This window comes from Chrysochloris asiatica, unplaced genomic scaffold (genome assembly GCF_000296735.1).
Source record: "Chrysochloris asiatica unplaced genomic scaffold, ChrAsi1.0 scaffold00021, whole genome shotgun sequence".
Classification (NCBI taxonomy): Eukaryota; Metazoa; Chordata; class Mammalia; order Afrosoricida; family Chrysochloridae; genus Chrysochloris; species Chrysochloris asiatica.
Genome location: NW_006408539.1, coordinates 5,114,003 through 5,136,222, shown reverse-complemented (window position 1 = coordinate 5,136,222; position 22,220 = coordinate 5,114,003). Strand labels below are relative to the sequence as shown.

Sequence of the window (22,220 nt, the reverse complement as noted above, 5' to 3'; positions counted from 1 at the left end):
GCCTCATCTTTCTCCCGCGGAGCAGCTGGTAGTTTCGAACCGCTGACCTTAAAGTTCGCAGCCCAATTCGTAACCACTACGCTACCAGAGTCTTCCCTATAGGCGCATGGATATTATCCTATCACAGACAGCTTTGTACCTCAAGACTGATCTTGATTTGTTCTTTTTGACGATGAATGCACCACCATTCCTCTTCAATTAATTTGTCATTCCCAGCATAGTAAATCATGTGGTTGTCTGATTCACAAAGGCCAATACCAGTCCATTTCAGCTCACTAATGCCTAAAATATCGATGTTTATGCGTTCCATTTCATTTTTGTAAATGTCCCATTTTTCTAGATTCATACTTCATACATTCCATGTTCCAATTATTAATGGACATTTAAATCTGTTTCTCTTCATTTTGAGTTGTGCCCCATCAGCACATGTGATTCTTTTATTTCGTGACAGGCATTTTCTAATTCCTAAATGTTGCAACACTTCCAAAAGATAATTCTTGGGCTAATGAGTAATAATCTATCTTTCTCACTTAGGACATTCAAAACTAAAGTGGAGAATAGGGCCACAGCATTCCAGTTCAGAGTGTGAATTCAATCTACATAAATTATGCAAATTATGCAAAGTATTCATTTTCATTTGCTTTTCTTTATTTTTGTAATTATAAGTTGTGAATTAATTTATTCTGCCAATAAATATTCTGTTCTGTCATCAATAACAAAACTGGATGGATGGGCATAAGAATTAAACTAAATATGATACTGAAGTGGTGTCACATACAAAATAGTTTCTCTAAGTTGAAACTATAAATGGACATAATTTTCTTGCTTTCTTTTTGCTTTGCTCAATGACATGTGCCTTCTTCTTTTTTCCCAGTAATAACTGTGTGAAATATCCATCAATATACAGTCCAGGCTAAAGAATAAAGGATCAGCCAAGGAATCAAACAAACATCACTGTTTTTTAAAATCACAAGATCAATAATTTACAAACCAGTTTGGGAACTGTTGCTGAAAAGAGACTGTTTGTTTTGCCATTTTAATATTCAGGGGGATCACGTCTGTATTTTGTACCTGCCTGAGTTTTCATTGTGCTCATAGACTATATTCTGCTGTACTTGATTTTCACTTTTTAATAAATTTTCCAATATTTCATTTTTGTTCATTCCCTAATTCTCCTGCCACTTCTTTGTTAAATCATCAAAGTTCATCCAAGTGAATTTTCTCTTTCATGGCATTTAAGAAAACATGTTTAATCTTTCATTTCTTTGACAACGAGTAATGGTATTTATATATTTTCATATTTCGGTTTTAATTCTTTCAATGCTGATTTATTCATGTTATATTTTAAGTTAAGGGAACTGGAAGTTGACAGAGTTAATACCACCCCTATTAGAAAGGGTGTAAAAAGGTAACAGGTCAATACAAATTTGTCCACAGACCTGCACAAATGTGTTCTTTTATTCGTGTAATTTTTAGAAATAAATAAAAATGTGAAGAATTTAATTTGAGTTCCTAGGCACTACTCACACTTCGAGGATTTTCAATTTTTGCATCCTTGAATCAGTATATAATTCTCAAGAAAGTTTAAATGTGACCACAGTCCTGGTGTGGTACTAAACACAAGCACTGGACTGCTAACCACAACATTGGCAGTTCAAACCCACCAGCCACTCCTTTTAAACCACAATAGTGCAAGTGAACTATCCCAGTTTCTATTTTATGCTACGAGATCTTCCAGAAAAATTTAAACAACCTTGGAAGTGGAAGGCAGACACATATCCAATATTCTTTTTTATTGGATATAAATATTCATTATAACATTATAGCATTAACAGTATTCATTATAACAAATAGTTACATGGCATTTCACCATCGTTAACTTACCATCTGAGAGTGTGACTACTGTTATGTCATCAGTAGATACTCCTGGCCCATAGCGATTGTAAGCTAGGAATCGAAGAGTATATTCTGTGAATTTTTTCAGGCCTTCCAGTTTATAAGACAGTCCATCAACCTCTATATTCTGGAGACATGAAAAGCCAAAACTGTTATTAAGAAAGCACATTTAAGCAGAAATGGCAGTCATTCTGTGCAACCAGCAGATTGGATATATTAGATTCATACTCACAAAACTACACCCTAGCTTTATAATGAGTTGCTGTAAAACCTAACTTGTGACAAAGACTCCCCAACTAAAGCCCAGATCCTCTGCAGTCTCCTTGTTAAAACAGCACCATGCTATTTTTACAGTCATTAAGCTCCAATTTGTTTAAACATTACCCAATACATTGAACAGTGTGGGTTATTCTTCCCACACAGAAACCTGGCAGGTAGAGAGCAGCTTGCTCATGTAGCCCAAATAGAATAATTTACCCAGAAACAACAGTCTTCTGTTTTTCCCTGCTGAAATATATTCATGGCTCTTGAAACAGGCAGATACTTAGCCACAATTTTTATCTTCCTAAATATTGAGAGATAGGTCAGAACTGTTTCCACCACTTCAGAGAGGCAGACAATGAGGCAGTGGAGGTGAAGATCATTGCATAAATCAGAGCCAATGTGTTCTCGAAGACTGTTATTTATCTCCGCACAGTGATCCCTCCTCAGGCTCACCTCCATTTTAGCTGATTCCATTTTTTTAAACTTATGTAAAGGGTTTGCTAAAAGACATTATTAAAGAACTAAAACATATAGAAAAGTGGATAAAATGAAAAAAAGGTGACAAATAAGAGCTAAGATAGTGTGGGACAACAAGCAATATAAATAAATGAATAAATAAAATGGATTAAATAAAATGAACCGATGCTCATTTTAAGACCTAAGTTGGAATTTAAATTATGCCTGAATAAAACTTTTTAATTATTTTTATTTTTATTTGTTTGTGAATTGAGCATAAGTTTTACAGACAAATCATCAGTGGTACATTCAGCAAATCAAATATTTTGCTTCATTATAATGGTTGCAATCCCCTCCATGCATTGTGAAATACATTTTCAAATAAAAAACCCAGATCCTTCTGTTTTGGTGGAAGCATGGAATATCACACTATGCTAGTGAATCTTCACAACATCTAGTAATAACCCAGGTATTTTGTGGACAAGTCTCTGCCGTCCCAATTTAATTAGACATCTGTCTATTTATCTTTGCCCACACAAAATTGAGAATCTGAAAAGTAAGATATCTCAGCAGTCATATATATATATACATGTCACAAAAGAGAACTGCAGAATTTCATGTTCCTTAACTAAAGACTTCTTTACTCTTACTTTACATGAAATTTTAATTCTATCTACTTTCAGGTGAATGTGTTAAGCACAGTTTAGAGGCGATGTTTAAATAGCAGGGTGGACGTTTAGAGGAAGGTGCACTGAAACTAATGAAAGGTGATAAAGGAGAGCAAGATGGTGAAGTTTTTGGATGGTGCAAAGAGTTAACGTACTCATCTCTAACTGAAGGTTGTAGGTTCAAGTCCACCCAGAAGGTATGCCTCAGAAAAAAGGCCTGGTAGTTATCTGCTTCCAAAGTATCACAGTCATTGAAAATCCTGTGGAGTAACATTCTATTCTGACACATATGGGTTTGCCATAAGCAAGGATTGACTCAATGGCAATGGGTCAGAAGAGGACAAAAATAACATAAAATAGATCAGAATAAGAAAATAGATCTATCTTCAGCTATTAAACACAGAGGCAATGATCCTGTAGGGTAAAGATAGAAGATGCCATGGCCTCCTGGTTCCAGGTCACTTAATACACATGTGGATTTTCTGGCCCAGGACTCTGCATTCTCAAGCAGAACCTAATTCCTTTATCTTCACTTCATCTCATTGCCTATGTACCTCTTTCAAATGCAAGAATTCAATTAAATCACTTCAAGTTTCCAGTAACACGTGTTTTAGAACGTATCAGCTATCCAATTAATTTGCTAAATAAACCCTGAACTTACAGGTCTTTTGTTGATCCTTAGCCCTTTATTCAGAAAGCCTGTTTTGGTGTCTTGCTTACCTGTTCTTTTCCTGTGGATGCCTCAGTGCAGAATAATCTATAACCTTGGACTGGACCATTTGCATAGGCAGGGGGCTCCCAGGTAATAAGAATTGAGGTAGGTGAGGTAGATACGGCTTGCAGGTTCTCTACTGGCCCTGGAACTTGCACTGCAATCAAAAGAAATGGATTCGTATAAGAGGGTCAGGTCCCCTTTCACGAAACAAGCAAAATCACCATTTTTAAAGTCTAGGGAAATTACAACTAGTGGCAGGTGCTATTTTTTCTGTTTTAGAATCACATAGGGTAAGAAAATAATATACAAAGTAATTTTAGAATTTATAACATTTTAAAATTCAGAAGAGAACTTGTATTAAATTACTGATTTCATTTTACAGTTGAGGAAACTGAAGAAAGAGTCTAAGCGACTAGAATTATGGCAGAAACAGAATGGAATTCTTAATCTAAATTCTTAGTCCTGAAAATTTTCCACTATGCCAGTATTTTGCTTGGGTATTGCTAATAACAGCAGAAAGCAAAGAGAATATACAATTAGACTACATTTGCATTATGGTTTTATCTATCATTTAAATGGGCAGCACAGCTATGAACATTTTACCATATTGTCTTTATTTAAGTCGATATTTTGAAACCTTGCTCAATACTGGATCCTTTAAATGAAGTTCAAGATTTCCTTTTCAATTTCACTTCCCAGTATCCCATTTTCTTCCATAACTATTTCTTTAGTTAATCAAGGATAAGCAGCTTGCTTGTTAATGAAATTTGCTAACACAGTTCCATAATTACTTAACCAAAATGTATTATTTTTTTGAATAAAAATATCCCTGCAGTTCATTATAACAAAAACATTTTCCCTAAGCCCAGCTATGTGCATCAATAGGCCTACAAGGCTAAAATTCAGTGCTAATTTCCTTTTTGAACCTTCAAATGTGCTGTGGTCAGAGTAGCCATTATTATCAATCATAGTCACATCCTTTCCTCTGCATAAGCACTTGCTACTGCTTTCCTGGCTGCTGTCTGGTGTTTTTATAATTACTGATTTTGTCAAATTTTCTGGTGTTTTAGTTCAGACATAGCAATAATTATGAGGATGGTACAGGAATGGGCAGTGTTTCATTCTGTTGTGCATAGGGTCCCTAGAAGTTGAAACTGACTCCAAGGTACAACAGAAAAGACAGTAACAAAATTGTTTTGGAAAATTGTTTTACATTGAAGGTTGCTGTTAGGTGCCTTCAACATGCTTCTAACTCATAGCGACCCAGTATGAACACAGCCCTGTTGGGTCTTGTATCATCCTCACAATTCTTATGCTTGAGCCCATTGTTGCTGCCTCTGTATTAATCAATCTCCATGAGCATCTTCTTTTTTTGCTGATCTTCCACTTGATCAAGATTGATGTCTACTCCAGGGTCTGGCCTGACAACCTGTCCAACATACAAGAGATGAAGTCTTGCCATCCTTGCTTCTAAGGGGCATTCTGGTTGTATGTCTTCCAAGGCAGACTTGCTTGTTCTTCTGGCTGTCAATAGCATTTTTAATGTTCTTTGCCAACACCACCATCTGATTCTTTTTGAGTTTTACTTATTTGTTAACCAACTTTTACATGCATATGAAATGATTGACAATACCATGGCTAGGGTCAGGTGCACCTTGATCCTCAAAGTGACGTGTTTGCTGTTTGACACTTTAAAGAGGTCTTTTGCACCATATTTGTCTATTGTGATAAGTCATTTGATTTCTTGGCATTTAATTTTTGCTTCTTCCATGAGTGTTAATTGTGAGTCTAGCAAAGTGAGGTCTTCGACAGCTTCAATATTTTCTCTCTTAATCATGATGTTATTTATTGGTCCAGTTTTCCTAACGTTGAGGTGCAACCTATACTGAAAGCTGTGGTCTTTGATCTTCACCAGAAAGTATTTCAAATCCTCTTTGCTTCCAGCACAGGTTCGGTCATTTTCATACTGCAGGTTGTTAATGAGTCATCCTCCAATCCTGATGCCACGTTCTTCAGAGTATAATCCAGTTTCTCATATTATTTGATCATTTTATAGATCAAAATAAGTAGGGTGAAAGGATACAACCCTGGTGCATACCATTCCTGATTTTAAACCATTCAGTAACCCTTTGTTCTAATGACTCTCTCTTTGTCTATGCACAGGTTCCTCAGGAGCAAAATTAAGTGTTCTGGAATTCCCTTTCTTTGCAACGTTGTTCATGTTTTGTTATAATCCACATACTCAAATGCTTTTGCATAGTCAATAAAGCACAAACATCTTTCTGGCATTCTCTGTTTTCAGCCAAGATCCATCTGATGCCAACAATGATATCCCCCTTTCCAAGTCAATAAAGCACAAAATATCTTTGTGGGATTCTCTGCTTTCAGCCAAGATCCATCAGATGCCAACAGTGATATCCCCCTTTCTAAGTCCTCTGCTGAATCTGGTTTAAATTTCTGGCAACACCTTGTTGAAGTGCTACTGTAACTGTTGTTGAATTATCTTCAGCAAACTTTTACTTGCATATAATACAGTATTGTTTGATGATTTCTACATTTTATAGGTTCATTGTCTTTGAGAGGAGCACGAATATGGCTCTCTTTCAATTGGTTGGCCAGGTAGCTGTCTTTCAAATTTCTTGACATAGATGAATGAGTACCTTCAGTGTTGCATCAGTTTGTTGAATCATTTCAATTTGTACTCCACAAATTCCTAGAACCTTATTTTAAATTAATGCCTTCAGTGCAACTTGGACTTCTTCTTTGAATACCATTGGTTCTTGATCATATGTTATCTCCTGAAATTGAACATTGACCAAATATTTTTGGTACAACAACTCTATATTCCTGCCAGCTTTTTTTTGATGCTTTCTGCATCATTCAATATTTTGTCCATAGAATCTCAATATTGCAAGCCAAGCCTTGACATGTTTCTTCAGTTTTTCCAGCTTGAAAAATGCTGATCATGTTCTTCCTTTTTGGTTTTCTAACCCCGGTTTGGTGTACATTTCATTATAATACTTTCCTTTGTCTTCTGGAGATGACCTTTGACATTTTCTATTCATCCCTTTTACTTCTGTATTTCTTCCAGTCATGTTAACTTCTCTACATTCAAGATCAAGTTTCTGAGTGAGTTTCTTCAGACATCCACTTTGGTGTTTATAATGAACTTTTGCTTTATTCCAGTATGATGCTCTTTATGTCATCCTCCAACTCTTCTGGTCTTTGATAAACAGTTTCCAATGTATCAAAACTGTTCTTGAGATGGTCTCTAAATTCAAATGGGACATACTCAAGGTCATATTTGGACTCAAGTAGATTTGTTTTAATTTTCTTCAGCTTCAGCCTGAATTTGTATATGAACAATTGATAGTCTGTTGCATAATCTGCCCTTGGGCTTTTTTTGGCTGATGATATTGAGATTCTCCATCACCTCTTCCACAGATGTAATCAATTTGATTCCTGTGTATCCCATCTATTGAGGTCCACATGCATATTTTCCACTTATATTATTGAAAAAATGGTATCTGCAATGAATAACTCATTTTGTTGTTGCTGTTAAGTGCTGTCAAGTTGATCCGACTTATAGCGACCCTGTATAGGGTTTCCAAGGAGCGGCTGGTGAGCTTTAACCACTGACCTTGAGGTTCAAATCAACTTTGCAGTCCAGTGCATTAACTCACAGTGTCACACAAAGTTCTACCATGTAATCTTCAGCATCATTTCTATCACAAAGTTCATCATGTTGTTATTGTTAAGTGCTACCAAGTAGGTTCTGACTTGTAGCAACCTTGCATAATGTTTCCAAACAGTAACTGATAAGTTTGAACTGACAACCTTATGGTTAGCAGTCCAGTGCTTGTGCTACAGTGCCACAGCATGAATCTATTTTGTTATTAGTATTCACATGATCCAAGAAATATTACATTTAAGAAATTTACACCTATATTATATATCATTTTATGATGTTGTTGTGTGCCATTGAGTTTGTTCTGACTCACAGTGCCATTATATAAGGTTTCTGAGAGCAGGTGGTACATTTGAACTACTAATTTGTGGTTAGCAGTCCAGTGCTTATGATGACAGAGGTGGTGTGCTATTGACTTGGTTTCTACTCATAGCTCAGCCTAAACATTTTTTAATAAGGGAATATGAAAGCTTGTTGACAGCTGGACGAAGTGTATTGAAAAACAAGGAGATTATGTCCAAAAGTTATGTATTTGTGTTTTCTAAAAGTTCATTCAAATAAACTCTACAGCCAGAGTGTGGATAATTTTTGACTTGTTGTATAATGAGAGTGCAGATAATTTTTGACTCACCCTCGTCATTACAATATAATGATTTTTATTCTTTCCTAGCACTTATTTCACATTTATCAGATGGAATTCTTATTCTCCTGTAAGAATCTCTTTCTCTATTGATCAACTTACTGTCAGTAAGGAGTTGTTGTTGTTAAGTGCTGGTGAGTCAGTTCCCACCCAGACTGACTCCTGTATAGGGTTTCTAAGGAGTTCCTGGTGAGCTTGAACCACTGACTTTGTGGTTCAAACTGACTTTTGCAATCTAGCACATTAACCCACAGCGTCACACCAAGACTCCTAATTATGTATGGACACATGGTTTCCCAATTTCTATGGTCCATGATATATTTTTGTTGTGTTGTAAAGTACCATCGAATCAGTTGTGGTTCACAGCAACCCTGTATAGGGTTTCCTAGGAACAGCTGGTGGGTTTCAAACTGACCTTGTGGTACAGTGCTTATCCTACATTGTCATATCTTAACTATTCTGTGCTCTAGAAGTTGTGGTTGACACCTCCTCCAAGCTTGCTGCTTTTGACATGTCCTGTCATGTTTATTGGCACTTTATTTCTTGCATTATAAATGATTCCAGGATCATTTTGATTCTACCCTACTCTGGAATCCGACATTTCTTAGAGGTCAGATTTGGGTACTGGGCATGTCCTTTGCTACTTGAGTATCTTTGCTTCTAAAGTTCTTTGGTCTAACAGAGCTAAAAAACATACACATGTATAAACACATAAACGTATTTTTCATGACTCCACAGAGATGTCTTTCTTTTCAATCAGGATTCTCTCTCTTCTTTACGTCATTGCTCTTTTATCTTTTCTTCTGCATTGAGAATTGTGGCTCCCAAAAACTGTATTCTGACAGTAGACACTTAATGAGCAGCAATCACATCAGCACTCCTTCAGTAATTGGCGATGTTTTTAATAAAGAAACCCCCATTCCACACAGGGACTATTAGGAGACAATATTGAATAACTAAGAGCTTTAAATCACAGTTTTCAGTGACACATTTAGAATGATACTATATAATGAAACAGTTCTCTTGTTTCACAGGTAACAACAACAGTGAAACAAACACTTGCACATTGGTATACTTTAGCTGGACCATTACAGTACCATATTTTTTTGAGCAGTATAAAGTATATAATTAAAGAAATAACTTGCATATTTCTATAGTTACTAACACAAAGAAAATGACATTCATTAAGACAAAGCAAGCCTCTAAAGAGAGGACAGTTTTTATTTGAAATACATTATTTTCTAAGGAAAGAAGATGGAAAGTGAAGATAGGGTCTTGAGACTGAGTGAATCCCTTGAGATACATGTTAAAGGTGAGGTAACCAAGATTCTGCCAGTTAATAGTGCAGATCCATGTGACCTAGTGATGTGTGAAGTATTAATGGAATGAACGTATCCCTTCTTGGTCTCCAGTGGTGAAACCAAAAGGACATTGTTTGCTATGAACTTGGCTCAGTTCTGACAGCACAGGCTCAGATTTAAAAACAACCAAATTCAAAGAACATCGCTCCGACTTTGAGATGTGGCACACTGAGGAGAGGCAGAAGAAGCAGAGCTCTGGTTTATCAGGGAAGAACAACTCAGTGGACAGAGTCAGGTGGGTATCTGGGAGAGAAGAAGTCTACGCAGTACTGGGGACATTTCTGCTCATCTGCACCATTAGAAATCAAATGGACTTGAAGTCTTGAGGAAGCAAAAGGGAAGAAGAAAAAAGCTGCACCTCAATTAGCCCATTACACTCACTGTAGCTGGTGACTTTGCTGAGAAAGCAAGGGTATGTTGAGTGCCATGTTGCCCTCAGACTTTCCTGAAGCCCCACGTGTGGCATAGAAGGACACTCAGAAATGACTCAAGTACCCAGAGGGAGCTACATAAGAATTAGAAAAAGTAAGGTGACAGGGCCACCTAGCAAGGCAGGGGACATGCATGGAAAGAAGGGGGATGAGTGGCTATAACTCAATGGGGACCATTTAGACTTGGAAAGTGCATGGGAATCCAATTGTCAGCAACATAGCCATTCCCATCTGTTGTGTACAGAAATAGACTATGTAACTCAAGAAAGCCCCAGGAGCCACAAGAGCCACATTGGCCACATCCCTCCCATGCTGAGCCCTGCATACTCAGCCCTGGTTCTCAGTGGGGTGAGCATGGTTAGAACACATCACTATTGCCAGAATAATGCAATAATAATGCTCTCTGTGGACTCCTGGTGTGGCACTGTAGGATCAGCACTGGACTGTGAACCATATGGTAGGCAGTTCAAACCCACCAGCTGCTCCACGGGAACCCTATACTGGGTCACAGTGAGTTAAAAAGCAACAATGCATTCTGTACAGGGATATGCATAGTGCTTGGTACATAAAAGATAGTCAATATGTGTGCGACATGAATGACTTCATATACAGCTGCTGGTGTGGCGCCGTAGGATAAGCACTAGACTGCTCACCGCAAGGTTGGGAGTTCATACACATCAATGGCCCCTTGGAACCCCTATACAGGGTCACTGTGATTCAGAACTGAATCGATGGCACTTAATAACAAAACATTGCCACAAATGACAAGACTGACTCTGTAGAGTCTCATTCATTTGATTTTGTTGATTGAGTGTTGATACTACAAGTGATCAACAAATTGTGTTTTCTTAGTATACCTCCTGAGAGCTGCTAAAGTTGATCTATATATCTATAGGCATTATATACATGTGAGCATTGTGTACTTTGCAATTTCTTTATCTTACGTAGCTTACTATTACGGATGAAAGAACCCTTACCTTGAAATCAGTTTCCAATGGTAGTGCCAACTCCAATTCTGTTTAGAAACATCATTCCTGTCTTTGTAATAGCCACAATCAATCTGTTTGTTGAACTGGGGTAACTGGCATGTTGCTGGAAGCGATGCCAATGGCATTTCCAATACCAGCAGGCTCACCCATGGCACACAGGTTTCAGCAGAATTTCCAGAGCAAGACAGATTAGAAAGAATGCTCTAGGGATCTAGTTGTGAAAATTAGCCAATGAAAACCCTGATGATTACAACAGAATACTGTCAAGTATAATATTGAAAGATGAGTCCCCTAGATTGAAAGGCACTCAAAATACACAGCAATGACAACAATGGACTCTAGCAATGTGTGATTGTGAGGATGGCTCAGGACCAGACCAGAGTTCATTCTGTTCTGCAAAACTGCCAAAAACAGAGCCAGCTCAGAGGCAACTAACAACAACAATACCCATTAGACACCCTCAGGGAAGACTTTCAAGCTGATTATAATAGGCAACAGAACTGGGAAGGGCCATTCAGAGCCTTTAGTTGAAGGATTCACTGAAAGCAGTATGTGCTTTCACCAATTTCCCGTCAAATGAAAACTTTTTTATGCATATTGGTTTAAAGTTCCAATTTCCTTCTGTGCTTAATTGCCTTTTAAAAGGTCCTAAATTATTTTAGACTTTCATAGATTTAATAAATGAAATGTAACTTATTTTAGAATTTGATTGTATTGGTAGATTTTCTTTTTAATCATATTTGTTAAAATAAAAATACAATAATCCTGTGTGCTTGGTTACGTGCCTTGGAGTTGGTTCCGACTCATAGCGACCCTGTACAGGGTTTCTGAGGCTGTAAATCTTTACGGGAGCAGAAAACTTCATCTTTCTCCCATGGAACTGCTGGTAGTTTTGAACTGCTGACCTTAAGGTTCGCAGCCCGATTGGTAACCACTATACTACCAGAGCTCCTATGTAGAGTCTAGTAAATATAAACATCCAAAGACTGCCATCAAGTCATGTCTGAGGAGGTTTCCAAAAGCTCATGGACAAATGGAATTAAAGATAACGGGATCTTTTCACAAACTTCTTGAATTCTCTCTTGTTAAATGCCATCGTGTTGATTTCGACTCATAATGACCGTGTACAGGATTTCTGAGGAGCAGCTGGTGGGTTAGAACCACCAACCTTGTGGTTCACAATCCAGTGTTTATCCTACAGCATCACAGCCCCCTTGTAAATTAATAATTCATAAAATATCAGCCCCAAGATTTAGAACAAATGATTGCCTGCAGGATCGCAAAACTCATGAGTTTGTTTCACTGAGCCTGTCAAATGCTTACTTGTCCTTACAATGAGGCTGCAAATTCCAGTTTTTGAATTCTCTAGTATTTTCCCTTTGAATTGTAACTCTAAATTTATCTGCAGATGATTCATTGTATGACAATTATGGAAATACGCATGCATACATACATATGCTATGTATTTTCAGGCCATATATGCAGAGTTTATTTAAGCATACATTTTCATATATTTTCAGATGTGCTGTTATACATGCATATGAGAGGTTTTATACAGCGAAAGAGAAAAAAGGCAACTCAAAATTGTTCAACAATGAGAATTAAATGTGAAATCAATAGTTAATAGCTTCCGCCTTCTATTTCATTCCATTCCTTATGTCAGTCGAGAACTATAATAGGCTTAACTGCTCATCATTTTCAAGTTGTCTTGGATAATCCCCACCGATCCCCTCAGTTGGACAATAATTTTGTAGCAAACTGAAACTACATCTGTTTTTTCTCCATCTCTATTCAAGTTACCTATTTCTTCAAAGAGTGGAAAGGTTTCAGAATATATGTATAATCTATGCTAGTAACTCATCAATCAATGTCAGCCTAACTACCTTTTAAAATTTTCAATATTACATTACAGTAGAAATTCAAGATAACACCTGTATTTAAGAACAAATTAAATACTTCAGTTGGAGTAAATGAGATGCATTACGGGTCACTATTTACAGTGAGAACAATACTTTTTTACTATGTATAAATTTACAATTTAGCAGAGAATCTTATAATCAGATTTAATTTTGTATTAACCCATAAAAATGACATATACAAGTTATATAAATTTTTAATACAGCATGACTAGTCATATTTAATCAAACTGAAGACAGGATGTCTGTGTGCTTTTATTCTACCAGGTGGGCTTCAAAAAGTATGTGGGAGCTTTCCATTATCTTTTAACTCCATTTGTGTGTGAGAAGGGGAAAGAGACAAAGGAAAAGAAAAAGATATTGAATCACATTTGGTTGTTGTTGGGTGCCATTCAATCGGTTCTGACTCATAGCAACCCTATGTGACAGAATAAAATAGCTCCATAGGGGTTCTGAGCTATAATCTCTACAGAAGTAGTTTATCAGGTTCATACTCCTGAGTAGCCTTAGGGTGGGCTCAAACCATCAAAAGTTTGGTTAGCAGTCTAGCACTTACCCAAGGTTCTCTGAATCACAGTTTAATGAGCCACAACTGATTAAGTGAAGATGAGAGAGAGAGAGCCAGAAGAATGGCTTCTTGTCCTTACTCTACATGAGATAGAGACCTGTCATTGGCATCAAGGAGCTCATGAAACCTCTTCAACTGTGTTCACACTATCAAGAATGTAAAATGTATATTGTTTTAGGCTCAGGGTCTATAGTTTCCATCACTGGAATCTATGACTTGCAAATGGTAGCTCAAAATGGATTAGACACTATCTCAGGTTTCTTAAGTGTGTGACAATCAGTGATTCTTTATCATCAAATCATTTGTAGTAATTGATAATTACTTCATGATGGGAAACACGGTAAGGCTTTCCCTTTAAAGAGACATTTTCAAATTTAAATCAAAGACTAGCTTTTCAAAAGCTGAAACATGTTTATGAAATAGACCTCTACTGCATTTTCCAAACCATGACACTTGAATTCATCTGGCTCATTGAATTCATATTCTAGGCTTGGTAAGATGCTAGTCCTCAGCACAGTGACTCTGATGATAAGAACTGAACTGCGGACCACAGAGTCTGCAGCTTTAGTCCACCAGTCTTAGAGGATTTATAGACTCGCCAAGATTTACAGCCTCAGAAACCCTATACAAGGTCACTATGTGCTGGAACTGACTCAACAGCACTTAAAAAATAACAGGGTTTCTAATGATCAGAAAATGACATTGAATAATATGAACTAACACCTTTTCCCCCTTATTTCCTTTCTCTTGCCCTGTTTCTATTAAAATATCTTATGTCTCTGTCTTTCTTCCTGACTTCTTTCTACTGTGAATAACCAGACTGAAATGTAAATGATCATCTACCAAATATCAGGTTCAAAAAATCCAAATAAGGCTACGAATACAGGCTTCCCGTAATGAAACCTTTAGCAGGATTGAGACTGCCACTCTCTTCATAATACTGAATGAGGCTAATATCTCTTAGCCATTATCCTGATGTTTCTCAGCTGGAAGTCCAAAATGAAGACAGACTGTCAGACTATGTAGTTGAACATTTGAATATTTAAAGTCTTTTCAAAATGACTGTGTACAACAATGAGTTCTACTCTTCCTAAATCATCAATTTAATAGTCACCAAATCTTTTTTTTTCTAAACTAAAATAACAGTGCATTTATTTGAGGGGGAAATCTCACATCATGTGCTGATACTCAAATAAAGCCCTATAACAATTCATATGTCCTTAGGTCAGAATTGTCAGCAGTACTCCACCTCTTTGTTCATCTATTCATTTAAAAGTGATTCCTGAGCTCATTAAAAAAAAAAAAAAAAAAACATAGCAAGGGACCTAAGGAATTATCTATAGTGATCTGGCTGGCTTTAGACCAATGAGTGCACTTTCTTTACACAGTGGCTTCCATTTCTGCGGCTCTCCTCACTGAATATGTTTCAAATGCAAACCATTTCTGAAACTACTTGCATTTGTTGATAATAAAGTGCATGCTTTGATTGCCTCTTTGATTTTTTTTTTCCTCCTGTAGTTAACAGCTTTAATGATATTTCTATGAAATCTGTTTCTATTCTGTATGGGGAATGTAACATCAAAAAGCCTGCAGGCAATGTAATTATTAATATAATGAAAGCTTTTCTTGACAGAACTATACATAGTTAGGAGATATGACAGCAATTTGGCAAGGAAAAAGTACAAACTATGGGGTATGTTTCTATTATGAAACCAGAAGTGTCTGACAAGATTTGGTTGGAGGAAACAGTTATTATACTACCTGTTCATTTCATCTTTGGTTTTAATAGTTTTTATCAAATAATGCACAATGTATATAACACACATATTACTTATTGTGGTGCAGTACAAACACATATGCACTAGCATATTAAATTATGGATTTTGATAGTTTAGAATGAAAATATTAATAATATTTTCTAAAGAACATAGTCTTAAAAGTGGTAGTCTTGTGGTTCAACCTAGACTTGAAAGCGGTTTGTAAATATATGAGACAGTCTGTTCAATAGGATAGCTCATGTTTTCAGTAACACAATTATGTGATAATAATTTCAGTGAAGTATTGTGAGAATTTTGAATTTTCATTTAGAAAACAGAGGCAATACTTTGTGGTTGTTCTTCAATGCCATAGAGTCATTGTGCACAGTGACCTGATGCACAACAGAAGGAAACACTGCCCAGTCCTGTGCCAAGCTCGCTATGCTTGAACCCATACTGCTGTCACTGTGCCAATCTATCTTGTCGGGTGTCTTCCTCTTTTTCGTTGACCATCCACTTTACCAAGCACGATGTCCTTCTCTAGGGACTGGTCCCTCCACATGTTATATTCGAGGTATGAGAGATGAAGTCTGGCCATCTAAGGATCATTCTGGCTGTGTTTCTTCCAACATAGATTTGTTTGTTCTTTTGACAGTCCAAGGTTCTTTTAATATTGTCTTCTGACACCATAACTCAAATGTATCAATTCTTCTATGGTCTTTCTTATATGTTGTCCAACTTTCACATGCATATGAGGTTACTGAAAATACCAAGGCTTAGGGCAAGTGCACCTTAGTCTCAAACAGATATCTTTGTTCTTGAGCACTATAAAGAAATCTTGTGCAGCAGATTTGCCTAATGCAATACTTCGTAGACAATGCCATTTTTTTATTTTTTATTTTTTATGTGCTGTGGAGTCGGTTCTGACTCATAGCGACCCTGTACAGGGTTTTCCGAGGCTGTAAATCTTTACGGGAGCAGAAAGCTTCATCTTTCTCCCGTGGAACAGCTGGTAGTTTTGAACTGCTGACCCTGAGGTTTGCAGCCCAATTCGTAACCACTATGCCTAGAAATGCAGAAATCATTCCTAACTGGATGACTGAGGCTTCAAACTGTTTAAGTGGAGATTTCTAAGTAATGCTATCAAAAGTAGCTTTTTAATGATCCAAAAAAAGTCTAAAAGATACCACTGAAGATGAAAACTTAAATGTTTCAGCTAAATGTGTTTTAAAAAGTTGTCATATAAGTGAACACTGGGTATCAGGTGAACTTAATTTTATTAATGTTTTGTTTTATTCTCTTTTTTAAGCCTCTCCTTCAATACAAGAAAAGAATGAAGCATTTCTTGATTCTGATTTCTTGCCATTATGATCAAACACTAACATTTCATATCCCATCACAGTTTGTATGTGTTTAGTATACATTGTTGTTTCCATTACTGTGAGACATGTGGTAGAAAGTCTCAAGGAACAAATTAAGGCTGAGAAACCGCACACACTTCAGATGTGAAGGAAGACTCTGGGGAGTCAAGAGCCATAGGTGTGAGTGAGTATCACAGGAACAACACTGACTTAGCCTTTCTGGAATAACAGAATTCACAAGTTGGAATCAGAGAAAACAAAGAGGGAAAATAAAAAACCTAGATAGCTTGGGTAACGCTTCAGATAAAGGGTTCTTCAAATAAAAAGCCAAAGTAAACTAAATTAATGATAGCACAGGTCATCTCCCTTTTCTCCCCTTGGCATTGGAATGCTAATTAGTAACTTGCTTTTTTGTTTTGTTACACTTTACCAATAACTCCAATAATTTTCAACCAATCTCAGGTTGAAAATTTGCAAAGAAAATTGAAAAAAATAATTCATCCATTTTTCTCAGGATGATTCTAAAATTTCTGTCAGAAAATAAGTGTCGAAAAATTAAAATTTTAATTTACACAAGTCTTTTCCAAAGAACTGGATCTTTTGATATTTTTGAAACACACATAACGGAAAGATGGAAATGGTCTCTGAGGTAACTGGTGAAAATCCAATACATTGCACATGTTGGTTTTGAATCCTGGATCACGTAAGCAAAAAGCTCTCCCCTATTTTATAATGTTTTTGTTGTTTTTAAGTGCCGCCAGTTTGTTCTTACTCGTAGTGGCCCTGTATAGGGTTTCCAGGGAGTGGCTGGTAAATTTGAACTGCTGACCTTGTGGGCTCAACCCAAACTTTCCGTCCAGCGCATGATCCAACAATTCCATAACAGTGGAACCTTAGTCCAAGTGAGGCTCTGGTGTGGTGCTATAGATAGGATAAGAACTGGACTAAGTATCTTCAAGGTCGGAAGTTCAAACCTATTAGGCACTCTTGGAAATGCTATATAGTGTCACTATGAGTTGGAACTACCTTGATAGCACACTTTTGCAGTTCAAGTTATTTCAACTTTCTTGACCTATAAAAAGGGTTCACGAGTTCTATTTCACAGAGTTAATAAAAGGATTCAATAAAATGATACACAAACAGAAGCATCGTTACACATCACTTCTGTGAAATAGGGCATTCTGTGATATAGAAATATAGACATTGTGACAAAACACCTGTGTCTCTACTGCCAGCTAAATTGGTTCCGAATCATAACAACCCTGTATAGGGTTTGCAAGGGACTGCAGGTGGGTTTGAACCACCACCTTGCGTTTCAAATCAACCTTGTGGTTCAGTGCCTATTCTACAATGTCATACCAGGTTAAATTGTCGATGTTGTTGTTAAGGGTCATTGAGTCCAAGGAGCAGCTGGTGGGTTTGAACTATTGACCTTGCCATTCACAGTCCAGTGCCTATCCTACAGTGTCACACCAGGATTCCTATTAAATGAGCTGAGCTTCTCCTGATGTGTCATACAAATTAAACCGTATCAACCTCTTCATGAATACTCCACATAGTTAATGTCATTGCTAGAGTTACCTTAATATAAACTTAGGTTTCTTTCTTATATAAGAGTTGGAGCAGAAATCCCTAAGAAGGCTACTTTCTAGCCTCATGCTTGCTTCATTCTGATCGTAGACTTTGTCTGTACTTCAAGATTATATTTCTGTACGGCAAAATGTCAGTTATCTATAAATAGATATGCATCAGCAGAGCAGGTGTCTTCAGCTTACGTAGAACCCAGAGGGTTTCCCGTGGTGATAATGCAACTAAATCTCAGCCACTATTTGCAAAGTTGGCTTGTATTATGGTCAGTATGGAAAGAATCGATATCTGATGTTTGTAGTTTTAATAGAGCAATAAATGGCATGTACAAATTGCTTGTGTAAGAGAGCCTGGCTTCCATTTATTAGAGAAGGAAGCAGTAATCTGTTTTCAGGCAGTCAAATGGACAGACTTCTCCACATCATGATGGAAAGATGTTACCTTAAAAGATACCATCTCTTTGGGAATGAAATTTAGTGTTTATCTACTTCCAGGCTTTAAAGGATAAGGCACTGCCTTGGGTAAACTGACTGTCTGGGGAGGAACTATAAATTAAGGGAGGACTTTAGATCTCTCTCTTACCAATTGGGTTTCATAGAAGGCACAGAGCTGGGCTACTCTGATGGAGGTGATGACAAAAGAGCTCATCTACTAAAGTTTTAGGGACACAGAGAAACAGTAAAGAGCATCTCTGAGCTTCCTAATTAAAGACCGTGGGTTCAAATCCAGGCTCTGCATTCTGGCTATGTTAAGACAAGCTACTTAATGTTTTCAAACTTGAATTCCCTTTTCTTTAAACATGGAGCCAACATTAGTGCCATCCAGGGAGTGGTGCAAACAGTTAACACACTTGGCTGTTAGCAAAAAGTTGGGGTTTCAGCCCACTCAGAGGTGCCTTGGAAGAAAAACATTGCAATCTACTTCTAAAAAAAATCTATCAGTGAAAATCCTGTGGAACACAGCTCTGCTCTGACACACATGGGGTCACTAAAATTCTGAATTGACAGAAACTGGTTGGTTAATTCCACTACCTACCTCATTGGTCTGCTATGAAGGTTAAATTAAATAATTTATGAAAGGTATCTGGCTCAAAATCAATGCTCAATAAATATTAACTAGGGGACTTTTTTAGCATGCAAGGCACTGTAAAAATGCTGAGGGACATGCATTCTCAGAAGGCTGAATAATAAGGTCCTTATGAAGTGGGGAAGACTGTTAGAGGCCAGACTATATTGGGCGTTGGGAAGGATTTCCATCTTTTATACCAAGAATCAGGAATGAATTGGTAGGTATATCCAATTTGTACTTTGCTAAATAATGAATAAATTAAAGAGGGCAAATGTGACTGTTCAGAGAGTCCTGGGGATTATATTACACTTTTCAGAAGAGAGAAGTTAACAGCTTGAATTGGAATTATGGTGCTGAGGATAAAGAGCTATGGGGGAAGTTTAACCAACAGTACTTGATAGAATGGAGGCAGAAGAGTGAGATAATGGAAGCTTCAAGAATGACCCCTGAATTTCTGACTTGCATAGCTGAGTGTTTGTGGTACTGTTCACTGAGATATGGAACACTGAGCTATGAACAAATGGGGAAGGCATGTGTAGAGTGGGGAGGCTTGACTATGACAACATTAACATCCATACGGGGATAATTAACTAGAGGTGTCCAGCTGGTTAATTATCCCATAATTATTTTTTTCTTCATCTTTTGTTATACTTAAAGGTTTTTTGTTGTTGTTATGTGCCACTGAGTCAGTGCCGACTCATAGCAACCTTATGCACAACAGAACGAAGCACTGTCTGGTCTTGGGCCAACCTCAGAACTGTTGCTACATCTGAGCACATTATCGCTGCCACTATGCCATTCCATCTTGTTGTGGATCTTCCTCTTTTTCTCCGACCCTCCACTTTGCCAAACATGATCTCCTTCTCCAGGAACTGGTTGGTCCCTTCTGACCATATGTCCAAAGTATGAGAGTCAAAGTCTGGCCATCCTGGCTTCCAAAGAGCACTCTGGCTTTACTTCTTATAAGACAGGTCTGTTGGTTATTTATGGCAGTCCATGGTATGCACAATATTCTCCTTCAACACCATAACTCAAATGCATCGCTTCTTCTACATTATTCCTTATTCACTGTACAACTTTCACATGCATGTGAGGTTTTTGAAAATACCATGGCTTGGGTCAGGTGCACCTTAGTCCTTAAATTAACATCTTTGCTCTTCAACACTTCACAGAGGTCTAGTGCAGCAGATTTGCCAAATGAAATGTCATTTGATTTCTTGCCTGCTGCTTCCATGAGTGTTGATGGTTGATCCAAGCAAAGGAAGTCTTTCACAACTTCAATCTTTTCTCCATTTATATGAATGTTGCTTATTCGTCCAGCGGTGAGGATTTTTGTTTTCTTTACATTGAGATGCAATCCATACTGAAAGCTGTGACCTTTGATCTTCTTCAGTAAGTGTTTTAAGTCCTTTTTTCTTTCAGCAAACAAGGTTGTATCATATGCATATTGCAGACCCCTGAATTTCTGACTTGCATAACTGAGTATTATTGAATCTTCCTCCAATCCTGATGCCATGTTTTCTTCATAAAATCCAGTTTCTCGGATTATTTGCTCTGCATACAGATTGAATAACTATGGAGAAAGAATACATTCATGGTGCACACTTTTTCTAATTTTAACACATTCGGTGTTCCCTTGTTCTGTGCAAACAACTGCCTCTTGTTCTATGTACAGGTTCCTCATGAGCACAATTAAGTGTTTCAGAATACTCACTTTTCGTAATGTTGTCATACTTACTGTGAACCACATAATCTAAAACCTTTGTATAGTCAATAAAGTACAGGTAAACATCTTTCTGGTATTCTCTGCTTTCAGTCAAGAGCCATCTAACGTCAGCAATGATATTCCTCATTCCATGTGCTCTTCTGAATTAAGCTTGAACCTCTGGAAATCCTCAGTCAATGTATGCTTGTAGCCATTTTTAAATTATCTTTAGCAAAATTTAACTTGCATGGGATGTTACTGATATTGTTCGATGATTTCCACATTTCATTGGTCCACCTCTCTTTGGAATGGGCACAAATATGATTCTCTTCCTGTCAACTGGCCAGGCAGTTGTCTTGGGAAAATGACCGAGTGCCTCCAATCTTGCATCAGTTTATTGAAAGATTTCAATTTGCATTCCATATATTCCTGGTACCTTGTTCTTTGTCAATGCCTTCAATGCAACTTCTTCCCTCGGGACCATTGGCTCTTGGTCATATGCTACCTCTTGAAATGGTTGAACATCGACCATTTCTTTTTGGTACACTGACTCTGTTTATTCTTCCCATGTTTTTTTGATGCTTTCTGCCTCTTTCAATACTTTGTCCATAGAACCCTTCAATACTGAAAGTGCGGACTTGAGTTTGTTTTTTTGTTTGTTTGTTTTTTTTTCAGTTACCTCAGTTTGAGAAATGCTGAGCATGTTCTTCCCTTTTGGTTTTCTAACTCCAGGACTTTGCACATTTCATTATAATATTTGATTTTGTCTTCTCAAGCTGAACTTTGAAATTTTCTATTCAGCTCTTATACGCCCTCACTTTTTCCATTTATTTTAACATCTCTACGCTGGTGAACATTTTTCCCAGTCTCTTCTGATGTACATCTTAGACTTTTCTTTCTTTTTTGTCTTCTTAAGGATGCTTTTTTTTTGCTAAAGTTAACACAGAAATGGCTACAATCATACACTGACAGAGAACTTCCAGAGGTTCAAGCTGGATTCAGAAGAGGCTGTGGAATGAGAGATATCATTGCTGATGTCTGATGGATCTTGGCTGAAAGCAGAGAATATCAGAAAGATGTTTACCTATGCTTTATTGACTACATAAAGGCTTTTGATAGTGTGGAACATGACAAGCTATGGACAACATTG

The 22,220-nt window shown here is 37.2% G+C and overlaps 1 protein-coding gene across 1 annotated transcript in view; it reads right to left on the bottom strand.

The window, feature by feature from the left end:
- DCC (deleted in colorectal carcinoma) overlaps positions 1-22,220 on the bottom strand; it is a 1,585,944-nt gene that overhangs the window by 457,185 nt on the left and 1,106,539 nt on the right. The window contains exons 10-11 of the mRNA XM_006837499.1: positions 4,005-4,153; positions 1,885-2,023 (exon numbers count right to left, since the gene is read on the bottom strand). Of these exons, the coding sequence (XP_006837562.1) occupies positions 1,885-2,023; positions 4,005-4,153 (288 nt within the window). The remainder of the gene's footprint in view (positions 1-1,884; positions 2,024-4,004; positions 4,154-22,220) is intronic.